The 14,287-nt window shown below is 33.2% G+C and overlaps 2 protein-coding genes across 2 annotated transcripts; one reads left to right on the top strand and one right to left on the bottom strand.

The window, feature by feature from the left end:
* Positions 1-5,459: 5,459 nt before the first annotated feature.
* Positions 5,460-10,143, top strand: LOC110808092 (ankyrin repeat family protein). The gene is made up of 3 exons (XM_088207720.1): positions 5,460-7,164; positions 7,750-8,155; positions 9,706-10,143. The coding sequence occupies exons 1-3, from the start codon at positions 5,731-5,733 to the stop codon at positions 9,921-9,923; spliced, it is 2,058 nt and encodes a 685-aa protein (XP_088063846.1). The 5' UTR covers positions 5,460-5,730; the 3' UTR covers positions 9,924-10,143.
* A 411-nt stretch (positions 10,144-10,554) lies between these two features.
* Positions 10,555-12,810, bottom strand: LOC110808049 (autophagy-related protein 8C-like). The gene is made up of 6 exons (XM_088207786.1): positions 12,587-12,810; positions 12,355-12,408; positions 11,721-11,776; positions 11,588-11,640; positions 10,985-11,103; positions 10,555-10,888 (listed from the first exon to the last, which is right to left on the bottom strand). Exons 2-6 carry the CDS (start codon positions 12,389-12,391, stop codon positions 10,791-10,793), a joined length of 363 nt encoding a protein of 120 aa, XP_088063912.1. The 5' UTR covers positions 12,392-12,408; positions 12,587-12,810; the 3' UTR covers positions 10,555-10,790.
* Positions 12,811-14,287: the final 1,477 nt, after the last annotated feature.

Genomic DNA, 14,287 nt, shown 5'->3' with positions numbered 1-14,287 from the left:
TCGTCTCTAACATATTTTTCTCAAATAATCTAATAAAATTAATTTAAAATTATCTTTATAAATACGAAAATTGATCCTGAACCAATTTTCGGTTCAAGTACTACATTTTGGACCCTAACTTCATGGAACAATATATTACTACTGAAACATAGAAGAATTTAAATATTAGATCAAAACACTACGTATGGATGGTAAAACTGTTTAAATAATAATTCTTGAACAATGAACAACTAGTACTAAGTCTATTTTTATTATCATTAATTTATTAATTTAATGAATTAGTTAAAATTATTTTTTAAAAACATCTACACATGATTTAATAATTCTAATTTTTCTCATTAGAAAATAACAAAAAATTGAATGTTTGAAACAAGTAAAATATATTATAAATTAAATTATTATAAAATGATATTAGAAATCAATTTATAATAAGTTTAAAAACTAATAATTTGTCTAAAAAGAAAATAACCAAAAACAAAGCATGTGAGCTTGATAAATAATGAAGCACAATAAATTATATATATATATATATACACATGTACATATACACATAGATATAGATAATATATATATACATATATATATAGTTACCAGGTAGAACTTAGCAAGATCCAGACAGTCATTTTGTGAGGATGACTATAAGTTACAGTTGAATTTTTTTTTTTTTTTTTTTTTATAATTTTGTTCAAAGTTTAATGTGTGGCTTTTAATGGAAGCATCACTTCTGTCCCAGTTTTTTTGGATGAAGCTTTACTTTTATTGCTTTTATTGTCACTATTTTTTAGGATTCAATCTTTTTTCTTTGTTAGATAATATATATATATATATATTATTATATATGAATAATATCAAAATAAATATATATTATTATGTATAAAAATACAATTAATATTATTTTTTTAAAAAAATAAAATGTATTAGTTATTAAACATATTAAAATTTATTTAAATAAATAAAATATATATTTATCCAATCACCAAAATATATTTAAAATACAGGTTTTGAATCTAAGGTCTACTATCATATATATGTAAATATATATAGATTTAATAGTCCCTACAGAATGGGGCTTTCAATTCAATCGAAGAAGTACATACACAGGAGAGACATTGAGGCATGTACATGATATATATATGCACGTATATATAATATAATGTACATGATATACATATGCACGTATATATATATATATATATATATATATAATTGCAGTACTTGTAATCTTAAACTTTGATTGAAAATGGAGTCTATCCTAGTAATTGTTTACTTCCTCTTTTAAGAAATAATTCATTTACTGACAAATTTTATAATAAACGGACCGAAATTTCCTTTTTTATTATAAAGAATTATATAAATTATTAATTTAATTTATTTTAAATTAATTTTATTAAAATTTTGAAAAAAATAAATTAGAAACGAAATTAAAAATAAATTTTAAAAAAATGAGTAAAAATTTGAATTCGAATGTGTTTTTGAAAGATAATTTAAAAACAGAGGGTTAAAATGTAAAAAAGATAAGTTTGACCATGTAGCACAGCTCAGTCAGCAGTCTCGGCGAACCAGACCACGTCGCGTGGCAACCCTGTTGACATCGACATCATGCGGGAAGCCACACGAGCGATCCGCGTGCCCAACGATCTGATGGTCCAAATTTAATCCCGCGCGCGTGAACAGTCCAAATGTATTCTCTCTTTAAACGCGATCGAACGGTCAGATTTAATCCAATCGTGCAGTCCAGATTCATTCTCCAAATATGATAGATCACGAGATGGATATTTAAACATCGCGTCTGAGATAACCTAACCCTAGCCGCCCAGCCCTCGCCGAAAAAGAAGAACCAAACACTAGAGAATAAGGTCGATCCCCAGCCATCGCCGAACCGGAGCCACTGCTGATCGCCAAAAAGGATAAAATTTTCCTCTCCGCGCTCGGAATTCAATTATGAGTCTCCTTGTAGCCATATTGGAGCAAAAGAAATAGTGGGTGAGCCAAAAACCGTGGATAAAGTCCAGCGGAACCGCCGTAACCGAAACTCTAAAACCTATCCGATTAGCCCCTTTTTATTTTTTATTTCACATAATTTTTCTGCCATTGTGTTTACTGTCATTTTTTATGCATGTTAGCCAAAGAAAAAACCCCAACCGCAAAGGATAACCAGTAAAGAAGTCGTACCCGGAGACCCCTCGCTAGTAGGTTCAGTTTTTCTGTGATTTTTTGGACAATCAAGACCCCATAACATGTTTTTCTACATGAATACGTGTAAAATTGGCTAAAATCGACCAAAACTGGCCAGACCAAGGCGAACCGCCGCCATGGGCATTGGAGCCGGCACCGTAGCACGACAGTGTCGCCATGTCGGAACCCCAAAATTGGTTGGAAAGGGTTTTCAATATTGATTTTAGATTTTTGAAGTATTTTTAAGTACGTAACGAGTATTTTAATTCTCGTAGGGAAAATTCAGGAAACTTGAGACTAGTTAGAATACGTAGTAGATAGTACGACATTTCAAAATACCGATCCGAATGAGGATCCCTCACCCTATTCTCTTTTACAGTAAATTGAGAATTAATAATCGATAATTGTGTATTTTGTAAAAAATCAAAAAAAATTCTAAAAATAATTACAGGTTGTTAGTGGAGTTGAAACCTGTTAATTCATATTTGTCATGATTCTTTGTTTATTTTCCTATATTACCTAAATTACTTATTATTGTATTGTGCGTATTTAAATTGATAGTTTTTATGGTCTTCTCGATTATTTGGTTTATTTGGTTCCTCCCGCATTGTTTATTTGGTTATCTGGTTACTTAGTTATTCGGTTATGTTAAACTATGTTGCTTCCTTAAATACCATTTAAATTAATCGGTGAATATGAAATGAGACATTGGTATGTTTTGGTGGTTGTTTGGATGATGAGAATCTAAATAAATGAAAGTTTATTGAGCATCATGGAAAAGAGTGGACGGACCCGGTACATAGAAAACCTTACTGTGGATATTACCTCAGTCGAGTGGGGTTGAGAAGTCTCATACCTGAAGAGTTTTGGGAGATATGGTTCATCTTCATACCATACGGGGTATCGAGACGATGATATTTTTGGCACCCATTACTGAACGGGGTATGAGAATGGTCGGGTTAATTGTCAAATCTTGATATTGGGTCCATGAATAGAGTGATATCCTTATGGACCTCCAGGGGTCCTAATAAATAGGTTAAAAGGAAGAATAACTGATCTTATGCATGAAAATAAAACGTCACTTGGTTATTGATCTTTATAGGTTAATTTTAAGAAAACCTGTAACGGTAAGTATGGAATAAAACGTTTTAAAGTTAAATGTATTTACTTAAATTAAGGGTTTCATTATCTTTTTTTATGATTTTTACCAATATTTAATTTTTCGTATTAGTTATTAGTGTGATATTTTTATTGGGTTAGTGTAGTTCACAATTTTATTAACTATTTTATATCAAAAAAATCAAGATTCAGATCTCGATTAGTAAGAAGATTGTGAGTAGTTCACATTCTATACTCCATTTCAAGTGCTAGTGAAGGTTAACTCCTAAGATATTTATTTAATTGTTTTTAATTATCGTTTGTCTTTTTTATGAACATTCTCATAACTCTATTGGACATTCTAATTACCATGTAAGGAATATAAACCCTGATATTATTGCTTGCTTATACATTTAGAAATACAAATTTATTTCTTTTGAGTTTCAGGCTTTTACAAAACTATACAAGTTATTAAGAAAATTTTGTGACTAATAATTAAATACGAAGTTATTAATAGAAGTAAGAGTTATCTTTTTATTTAATAGTTAACACATTTTCTTAAACATATTAGTCTAAAATAAGATTAGTAAATAAAAAAATAACATATGATACATCTGGTAATTTGAAATATATAAAGTAATTATCTTTTAAGAAGATGTAAATATATAAAGTAATTATCTTTTAAGAAATAATTTATTTACAAATAAAATTATATAAGATACTAAGAAAAATTTATAACTATATATAAAGTAATTATTTTTTAAGAAATAATTTATTTACAAATAAAATTATGTAAGATACTAAGAAAAATTTGTAACCAATTGTCACGTACGAAGTTATTAATAAAAGTAAAAGTTATCTTTTTATTTAATAGTTAACATATTTCTTAAAACACATTATTCTGAAATAAGATTATTTTCTAAAAAAATATATGATTTATCTTTTATTCAAAACGTATAAGGTAGTTTTTAAAGATTTAGATAATCAAATATTTTTTTATGCTTGGTTATATTAATTGTAGTACTAAGTTTTTAAAATTAATAACTTAAAAAATTTATAAAAAATGAAAAACAAATATGTCCATAATATTATAAAAATGGTTTATCTTACCATCGAGCACAAGAATCCCAGTTCTAAACTCATCGATTTTTGATATTGCTGATCATATTTAAATTACTTTATATTGCTCGAGAACAAAGAGAATAATTATGTGATAATATTACATAGATTGTCGAATATTCAATACGTTTTGTAATTATATATTATATAAGAGTATCGTATTAATTATCCTAATTTATATTTTTATCTTTCTTTAAACTATTTTTTGGACATATGTATTGGTGAATGAGAATTGTATATTTTTATTTATATTTGGATGTGTATATACGGAGGCACCGTTGGGAGAGAAAATTAGTTAGGGTTGCCGCGGACAAATTCCCCTGTTCTTACCACAAAAGCACAGAATTTTCTCTTCTTCACCCTTTCTCTCTCCCCTTTTTATTTATTTCTTTTGCTACTCAAATAATTCAACCCTCGTAATTAATTTTATTTAAAGTAAAAATAAATAACCACGTTATAAGTTATACGAATTTAATGAAATTAAAGTTAATTTAACATTCTTAAACGGATTAATTCATTTAAATTTTAAATAAGTTTATTAATTATTGATATCATAAATTAACAAAAAAAATGTTTAAACACGTCTAATTTTTTTTTAGCCATAATTAATTTCAAAAAAAGTAGAAGTTAATTAAACTCTCAATTTTTTTTGGATCTAATGGAAATTTTTTAATATAATTATTTTTTAAAAAATTAAAAAAAATTATATCGTAATTTTTTAACAGATATATCATAAATCGTTATGACTAAATTCAACTTGATCGTAATAATTTTTTGGGCTCAAATATATAATATATTTACAACAGGGTTATAAAAATATTTGTAAATATGATTAAAGTATTATGTTTATTTTATTATTTAATATTTATCAAGAAATTAAATTAATAGATATATTAATAATAAAATATATTTTAAAAAATTTAAAAGAAAATAAAAGTAAAAACGTGGAAAAATAAAAGAAGCGGAGATTAAAAAGAGAAAGATCACTGACGGACAATGAAATATCCCAAGACTCCTGTTAAGAACAATATCGCCACAAAAGCCGAGCCACATTGCGTGTATCTCGTCTCTTTCTCACGCCACGTTTCCCGATAAAATAAACTTCCGCTTACACCTACAATTACCAAAATACCCCTCGCCTTTTTCTTCTTCTTCTTCTTCTTCCTCCTCCTCCCGGTTCCTGTAACATTTTTTACATTTTCCCTTCAGTCAAAAAGTTATTAAGCACTGAATTGTACCACACGATCAGAACAAGACAGAATTTCGCTTGATTTTCTTCTATTTTTTAAGACTTTGTTTTGTATCTTTCTGTTTTATTTTCCCTAATTGTCAGAGATAATGGCGAGGTCTTCCTCGTCGACTGCTGCGGCGACAGCGACGGCCTTGCCGGCTATCAAGCCGGATGACTACGCTCACAGCCCGGTTCACTATGCTGTTGCGTTGCGTGACCATTCTACCTTGACAAGACTCGTCGCTAACGTACCTAGGCTCGCTGATCCTGCTGAAATTCGGACTGAGGCTGAGTCGTTGTGTCAGGAGCGAGTCGCGGATCAGATCTCCGCCGTTCTCGACCGTCGTGACGTTCCGTTCCGAGAGACTCCTCTCCACCTTGCTGTGCGCCTTAATGACACGTTCGCTGCTAAAACCCTTGCAGCCGCCGGAGCGGATGTTTCGCTACAGAACGCGGCGGGATGGAACCCCTTGCAGGAGGCACTTTGTCGCCGGAGCTCTGACATTGCGTTGATTCTTGTCCGGCTTCACCACCGGTCTGCTTGGTCAAAGTGGCGGCGCCGACTCCCACGCGTAATTGCTGTGCTTCGCAGGATGCGAGACTTCTACATGGAGATCTCCTTCCACTTCGAGAGCTCTGTAATCCCGTTCGTCGGCAAAATCGCTCCCTCCGACACATACAAGATCTGGAAGCGCGATGGAAACCTCCGCGCCGATACCTCCCTTGCCGGTTTTGACGGCTTGAAGATACAGCGGGCCGACCAGAGCTTCCTCTTCCTCGGCGATGGCGATCAGGTTCACAATGTCCCTTCTGGCTCCCTGCTCGTCCTCAACCGGGACGAACGCAAAATTTTCGACGCCTTTGAGAACGCCGGCGCTCCGATGAGCGAATCCGACATTGCCGGGTTTTGCTCGCAGACCAGCGTGTACAGACCCGGAATGGATGTCACTAAGGCAGAGCTCGTCGGGAGGACGAACTGGCGACGGCAAGAGAAGACGGAAAGTGTCGGGGAGTGGAAAGCAAAAGTCTACGAAGTCCACAACGTGACTTTCAGTTTCAGGTCCAGAAAGGTCACGACAAGTGAAAACGACGTCGCAGGAAGTGAACAAGTACTACCGTTGGAGCTAGACGAAGACGACGACGGGTTCTTGGTCGCAGAGAATCCGAATTTCGGACTCCTACCACCTCCCCCTGATCGGAGACGTCACAGCAGCTTCGTGAGGGAAGACAGAGATTGGATTTCAGTGGGGAGGAAGAGCGTGGACGTGTACCCGTCTTCAATCCCACATCATCCGCCGAGAAGATCATCGGCGGCGGCTTTAGCAGTTCCTGTGTCGGTACCGGTGGCGCCGGCGCCGCAGACGAAGGAGAAAGAGTACGTTAGGAGTTTACGACCGTCGGTTTGGTTAACGGAGCAGTTTCCGCTAAAGACGGAAGAGCTTCTGCCATTACTCGACATTTTAGCCAACAAAGTTAAAGCAGTGAGGAGGATGCGCGAGTTGCTGACCACCAGCTTTCCGCCGGCAACTTTTCCGGTGAAGGTAAACGTTGGGGTCCACTTTGTGGGTCCCATTACTCGTTCTTATTTAATTTTAATTTTAATTTTAATTTTTACTCTTTTTGGTTCTTTTTATGGCGCAAGCAAGGACCCGAACTTTGCTGGTCATAAGCGAAGAAGCAGCAGCCTCTCTGTGGGCCATAAGAACATATATTTGTCGGTGATGTAATGAGGGATTAGGGAAGGCTCCAAATGGTTTGTTTTTTATCCAACGGTGACCGCCGGTGGTGGGATCCATTCTATCCGAGGTTTTACCCGACAGAGACCGGGACCCCCTGCTGGGTCCCTTCTTTATCCCCCTTTTATTTTCCTGATTTCCTAAAAATAGTATCTCCCTCATTCCGCCACGTGGCAAGATCACAATCGTCGGACACGAAGGCACCCACCTTTATTACACAACACGATCCGCGACCGTTAAAACTCTAGATTTCTAAGAATAATAAAGTAGTCGTAAGACCGGGGTCCCGCTCGATTAACTTGATTGATCTGATGTTTGGGAAAGTATAGTTTAAATCAACGGTGTATGATTGGTTTCCTTTTTTTTTTTTTTTTTCCCTGGTGGGGACAGATTGCAATTCCTGTGGTCCCTACAGTGAGGGTGGTGATCACGTTCACAAAATTTGTGGAGTTACAGCCAATTGAACAGTTCTACACTCCACTCTCAAGCCCTAGACTCCTTGCAAATGGAGGTAGAAGCCAAGGAGATGAAGACCAAAAATCAAACACCCATTACTCATCATGGCTATCTTCTTCGTCTTCGTCGTCATCGTCTTCGTTCTCGACATCAACATGGCTTCGACGGAATAATTCTCAATCCGTATCGACGAGCAAACAGCCAAACGGATTTTCTTCTACTACAGCCGATCCATTTGCCATACCGAGTGGGTATACATGGACAAGCGTGGATGACAACAAGTCAGCGAAAATGAAGAAATCGAAGTCTACCAGGAGATCGACGACCAAGCAAGGAAGGTGAATTTGACTTGAGTAGGGAAAGGGGGGGAGGGGGAAAGGGAGAAAAAGAAAAGTGAGGGAAAGGGGGATAATGGATTTTGGAGGGGGGGAGGGGGGATTGAAATTACATTTGTAGATATGCCATCTTAATCCTTCATATGGTAGAGATTTTAACATTTTTATTTGGTTTTATATTTTGAATTTTCCTAAATTACATGATATCAAACTAAAAAAAAAAAAAAAAATTATTCAATTAAGCCAAATTACAAAGGGTGAAATTCTCTCTCTCTTTTTTTTTTTAATTCACTGTTTTTAAAATAATCAATGGTAAGGTTAGAACATATTTTCAAATATCATAATGAAGCATGCTGTGGGAAGAATGGTGGTGTTTGTGACTCCAATGATTGTGAAGAATGATTGGGTATAATGTCTGTTTACAGGAGATAGATATATCTTTCTCCTATATCTATATGTGGAAAATACTTACATATGAATCAACATTCTAACTGTAAAGACTTTTGGAAAATAACATGAGGGTTCACTAGACTTCTTTCATTGAAATATTTATAATACCTTTAAAATTTAATCAACTTTTTAATTTTAAAAAGAATAAAAATTAAATTTTTCTTTAGGGTAGTAATTATTTTAACTAAAAAAATTTAATTATCATAAAATATTTTTTAAACATAAATATATTATAGTTCGTTGAAATTAAATCAAATTTAGTTAATTCATAATGAACATAATAATTTTATGTTTTTAATTAAATTTTAACTTATAACATTTAAATAAAACATAAAAATTATCGTATTAATAATTTTATCGTTATACATTTTAAACTCGTTCATCTTTAAATAAAACACGAAAATTTTTACTACTATACCACTACACTAATGATTTTAACATTGCATATTTGAAAAAAAAAAAAAAAAAAAAAAAAAAGAAAAGCAGCCTTAGCATGTTGCTGTGTATATTTTTTATTGTGGGGACAGGAAAGTTGGGAAGGATTGAGATGCTAATTGGGTTAAAGTGATAAAGAAATGAACACTACAATATATATATGTACATGTATATGTATGTATATATATATAGCAGTAGCAGTGTATCAGTTTTAAAAGAAATGAAAGATTGCCAATGATCATAGTTTGCTTCACAAGGTTATAAAAAAAATGATTTAAAAAGACAACTCATATCCTATAATTTCCTTTTTGCTTTTTTCCTCTTAATTTATATCACCACCTTCATCAAATCACCCACATTATCATTATCATTCATCCACTACTTTCTCTGTAAAATTCCTCAACATATAAACCCTAATTAATCACTCGTCTTTACGCACAGCAAGGTATTTTTGTTACTTCTTTTCTCTTAATCACTTGGGTTCTCTTTAATTTCTCTCTTTGATCTCATCTGTTTTACTCCTCTACTTCTAGATCTTAAACTCAAGATATATAGGTGTGTGCATATATATATATATATATAATCCATAAGATCTGATTCTATCAGATCCCAAATGGGTTACTTATTAATGGTGTTTTGTTTTTGTTTCTTCTTGGCATGGTAGTTTGAGGTGCATCAATGGCGAGTGAGGCACCAAGCTGGGCAGATCAGTGGGGAGCTGGAGGGATTGGAGCCATGGTGGAAGACGACAACAGTACTGCAACCAAGAAAGAAAGTGGCAATGGCAAAAAGACTAATGCCAAGTCTGGATTTAACAAAGCCAGGACAGCAGCTGTTAAATGGGTGAAGAATCTATTCCAGAAGAAGAACTCTTCTACTTCTAAATGAAATCAAACTGTTATAAATTCTTCTTGTTTTTCTTTTTCTGGGAAAAAATTTGGTAGATTTTGAGTTTTTTCTTGGTAAAAATTATTTCTTTTGGGGGGGTACAAATCATATTTTTGATTTTAGCTTTCTCAAATGCATCATGGGTTTTATCCAGTCTGCTCCAGGCACTATGCTTTTCTTAATTCTCAATCTTATATTGTGTTTGCTAGATCCCATTCAATTCTTAGACTTCAAACATTTAATATATATATATATATATATTAATTCATCAGTTTTATAACAATGGATATGTATATTCCATGAAGTTAAAATTTTAATTAATTCATCTTTGGGTATATCAATGAATTATTACTTAATTGAATAATTAGAACATCTTTATTTCTATAAAAAAAGTTGAAAATTTCAATGAAACTGTGGATAGATAAGTATCATTGATCAATTCAATAATAAGAAAGATTTAGAAGTGCCTGCAATTCTAGAACATTGATAAATTCACAACTAGTGCAACTCAAGTTTAGCTTAAGATGATGATAATCATGAAGGATAAAAATAGCAGATATAACTTTAAGTCAGGACAGTTTGATTAGCAATTAGGAATTCTAAATACCCCACTTTGATCAACCAAACAAGGTTAAAAAAACAAGAGGAATATACTGATGAATTCATTCCCAATCATTCATTTTCCATCTCCAAACACATAATAAACCATCTCCAGCATCAATAAGTCCCAGAAACCTCAATCCCATGCATTCGAATCCCGACTGAGTGTAAACATAAACAAACATCCTGGTTAAGAGTGACTAAAAGGAAGAACTTTGTTAGAATATACATCATGACTTGTGTAATATATATACACAGCTTGGTATATCACTGAACAGACCCAAAGGTGTTCTCTCCACTGTAAGTCATGTAAAGAAAACCATCCTCGTCTTTGTTCTCGTCGTAAATTGCAGACATCAAAGAAGCTGAAACATGTAAACACATTCACAACCAAATCAATCATTGAAGTGGAATGCAAGAATGTATTTTTGTTGCTGGGAACGGTAAAAGCTTCAACTCACCGGTAGGGGGCAAAGTGTTTTTGACAAAGACGAATATCGCTTTCTCAGGACTGAGCTTAATTCTTTTTCGAACAACATAAACGAATTGTCCAACAGTCAAATCAGCAGGGACAAGGTATCTGCATTCACAATGACAGTAAAATCACATCATCTAAAAAAGCACTCGTGTTTAATTTTCTGAAGCTCCCATGCGTACTTGTAGAATGTCATGTTTAACTCCATCAAATGACTAATTTTACACACAATCATTTGCATAGTCCATACTATATCACCCATTTAATGCGATGAAAACAGATTAGTAAAACCATACGCTACAGTCGCTGACGACAGATCTGACATAAGAACAAAGATCAAAAAGACCTCGACCATCCAATTCAACATCACAAAGAACAAATAGGGAGGACATAGAAGGGGCAAAAGATTATCTTATCAAAACAATCACATTTAAATAATATGCAATTAGCAATTTACCGAGTATTACAAAAAGATTTTCAAAATAAAAAATAGTAACTTAAATTTGCAGCAAACAAAAAATGTAAACAACAACTGGATTCATAACTTTCTAGGGAAAAGAATTTGAAGTGAAAAGGGGCAATTACTAACTTTTTCTTATCAATGTCAGGAACATCACTCCTCTCAGCCTTCTCTACAATCACCTGCATTGTATTCTCAATCAGAAAAGAAACTGGTCGAAAGAATGCATGGATAGCGGTGTCTTTAAATGCAAATTTCTTACTGGAATTCTGTCTGGATACTTCTCTCTGATGCGGGAAGCTTCGGCTTGCCGCCTCTCTGAGAGGTGTAATAGAAAAGCAGGTTAAAAAATATAATGAAAATATTTCATTATAACAGACATTGCACATCATGTTAAGAATAAGAATCAAATCAACCAAGCAGGAAACTCACATACAGCGAACTTGATAAGCAATAAGCAGCCTGTTGGACAATAAGTAAGAATGTTCTATATACCAATTTTTAACAGCATAAACAAAAAAATGAGACCAGAAGAATCTCCATGAATAGATCTTAACTGTTTATCTGTTCATATTGCAATCTATTTGATTGACTGCATATTTTTTACGAAAAATATCAGCACCTACAACTTAAATTCTATCAAGCTAATGAGCAAGCAAGCAACTCAACTACGCAAACAATGATTGAAAACAAGAACGTCATATTTAAAATTCACCAAATCCCCCCACCAAAGAGAAAAGAAATCAATAAAAGTAGCAACTTTCTATAGTCTAATGTATCCTTCCACATTAAGAACTCACCATATATGCAAACCCTAAAATATCCTCAATCAAATTAAGAATGATAGAAGCAAAAGCTAAAGAATTGCAATCAATTAAATGACAGACAAAACGAACCTAAAGGATGCTCAACCTTGAACGAGCTCTTCGTCATGGACCTCCGCCTCTTCTCTGCAAATTTCACACAACGAAACATCACAACCCCAAACCAAAGCCAACAAAAACCCTCTCTACCCAACATAATTAAACGGAATTTATCATCACCCAGAAGCAAAAAAACCCAACACACGCAACAAAAAACCAAAATTCAACTGCAATAACTTGTACAAAACAGATGAAAACAACATACCCAACACGAAACAAAAGGTTGGTCGTCAAGCTCAGGTTGAGCTGATCGATCGATTTGATCAAAAAGTTTGGAAATTTGAGAAAAGAAGAGAGGGTCAAAATCAAAGGGATGAAGAATAATTGAAGATCACAAGTGAACAATTTATTTAATAGGGTTTCCTTCTTGAGAGAGGAAACTTAATAGGTTCCTTGATGGAGTCCAACACGAAACCATTTTCTTAATTTTTTATTATTTGGATAATTCGTTCTGTTTTGCTCTGGTTACAAGTCAAATGTGTTGTGTTTACGTCAGCGTGGTTTTAGTTGTACTAAAACGACATCGTAGTTTCAATGTTGTCTTCTTTCGGGTCCTTTGGGCCTGGGCTTGGACCTATTCTTGGGCCTAGAATTTGGGCCTGGTCTTAGTACTGTCGACTTTGCTTAAAAGTAATTATCAAATTAATTCTCGACAAATTGTTATGTTTATATTTTAGTTTTTAATATATATATATTTTTTGTTATAATTTAATTTTTAAGATTTTGTATTTGTTTCAAAATTTTAATTTTAATTTATTTTTTAATTAAAAAATATAAAATAGTTAGGATATGTTTGAAAATTTAAAAAATAATTTATTTTAAATTTTAAAGTAATTGAAAAAATAAAAAAAAAATTAGCCTAATTTAATTAACAAAATGGATAAAAATTAGAGTTTCAAATAAATATAAAACATAAGAAATGAAATTGTAATGAAAAATAATATCAAGTAATAAATTTTAATAAATATGAAATTTTGGATTTAGTAAGTTAGTTTGCCATAAAAGTTATATACATATACATATATATATATATATATATGTAACTATGTGTGTGTGTACGTATGCACAAAATGGAAACAAATTTGGAAGCTTTTATGACTCCCGAGTCTCTCACATATATATATGTGTGTGTGTGTGTGTATTTTTGTCTTTGTTACTGGCTCCCTTTGAAGAGTGAGTTTTATTAAGTAGTACAGATCAGAATACTGTGAATTGGGAAGAACACTGGTTACAGTTATTCTGCGCCATCATCATCAATAGCAGAAGATCAAACTGCGAGGTTGAAGACGAAGGGGGTGGCAATGGCGACAGAATATACAAGTCAAGATTCTACACATTAAGGAGGTGCAGTGTCATGTTAATGTGTTGGCAGAAGTACGGAAAGTATTATTTCAAAAATCTCCATTAATGTACTGCTACTCCCTGCATTAACTGCATCAAACTGTGGTACCTACTAATGATCTGTATATATAAATACATCCGTACACATGTATTTATGCATGTATATCTAGAATAACATCGAAATACAAAGGAAACCAATCAATGTTCTCAGGTAGTACTTCATTAATGTCTCCAAATACAAGATTGACTGGTTTGGTTACTCCTGATTGTCTTCTTAATTTTGGTTAAGTGTTTGTGTTTAGAAACTAATTGAAGATTAGGGTTAATTCGGTTAACGTTGAAAAGTTGAGGAGGGTAGAGGGAGTTTTGCAGGGTTTTCCACGTGAAAAACAGTGCTGTAAAGTTGTGGAGGGATGAGAGATGCACATGGGGAGAGGGACATGTCTTGGGAGACAGGGTAATTGATGCTCATCACACACACGTATAACATGTATATATATGTATGTGTTTATGCATGCATGTATGTTGATACAGGTTCTTTTGGTACGATTTTTGGGATCCTATA

The sequence above is a fragment of the Carica papaya genome, chromosome 7, assembly GCF_054855325.1.
Source record: "Carica papaya isolate Zhongbai chromosome 7, ASM5485532v1, whole genome shotgun sequence".
Classification (NCBI taxonomy): domain Eukaryota; kingdom Viridiplantae; phylum Streptophyta; class Magnoliopsida; order Brassicales; family Caricaceae; genus Carica; species Carica papaya.
This window is presented reverse-complemented; position numbering and strand designations above follow the sequence as displayed.

What these genes read in the sequence shown, in the direction of transcription:
- LOC110808092 (XM_088207720.1), top strand. Translation starts at nt 5,731, where the DNA reads ATGGCGAGGTCTTCCTCGTCGACTGCTGCGGCGACAGCGACGGCCTTG. An exon ending in CGGCAACTTTTCCGGTGAAG is followed by an intron (nt 7,165 to 7,749) that starts GTAAACGTTGGG and finishes TGGTGGGGACAG; the next exon opens with ATTGCAATTCCTGTGGTCCC. An exon ending in GACGACCAAGCAAGGAAGGT is followed by an intron (nt 8,156 to 9,705) that starts GAATTTGACTTG and finishes TGGTAGTTTGAG; the next exon opens with GTGCATCAATGGCGAGTGAG.
- LOC110808049 (XM_088207786.1), bottom strand. Translation starts at nt 12,391, where the DNA reads ATGACGAAGAGCTCGTTCAAGGTTGAGCATCCTTTAG. An exon ending in CCTGACATTGATAAGAAAAA is followed by an intron (nt 11,104 to 11,587) that starts GTTAGTAATTGC and finishes TTGTGAATGCAG; the next exon opens with ATACCTTGTCCCTGCTGATT. An exon ending in AAACACTTTGCCCCCTACCG is followed by an intron (nt 10,889 to 10,984) that starts GTGAGTTGAAGC and finishes TACATGTTTCAG; the next exon opens with CTTCTTTGATGTCTGCAATT.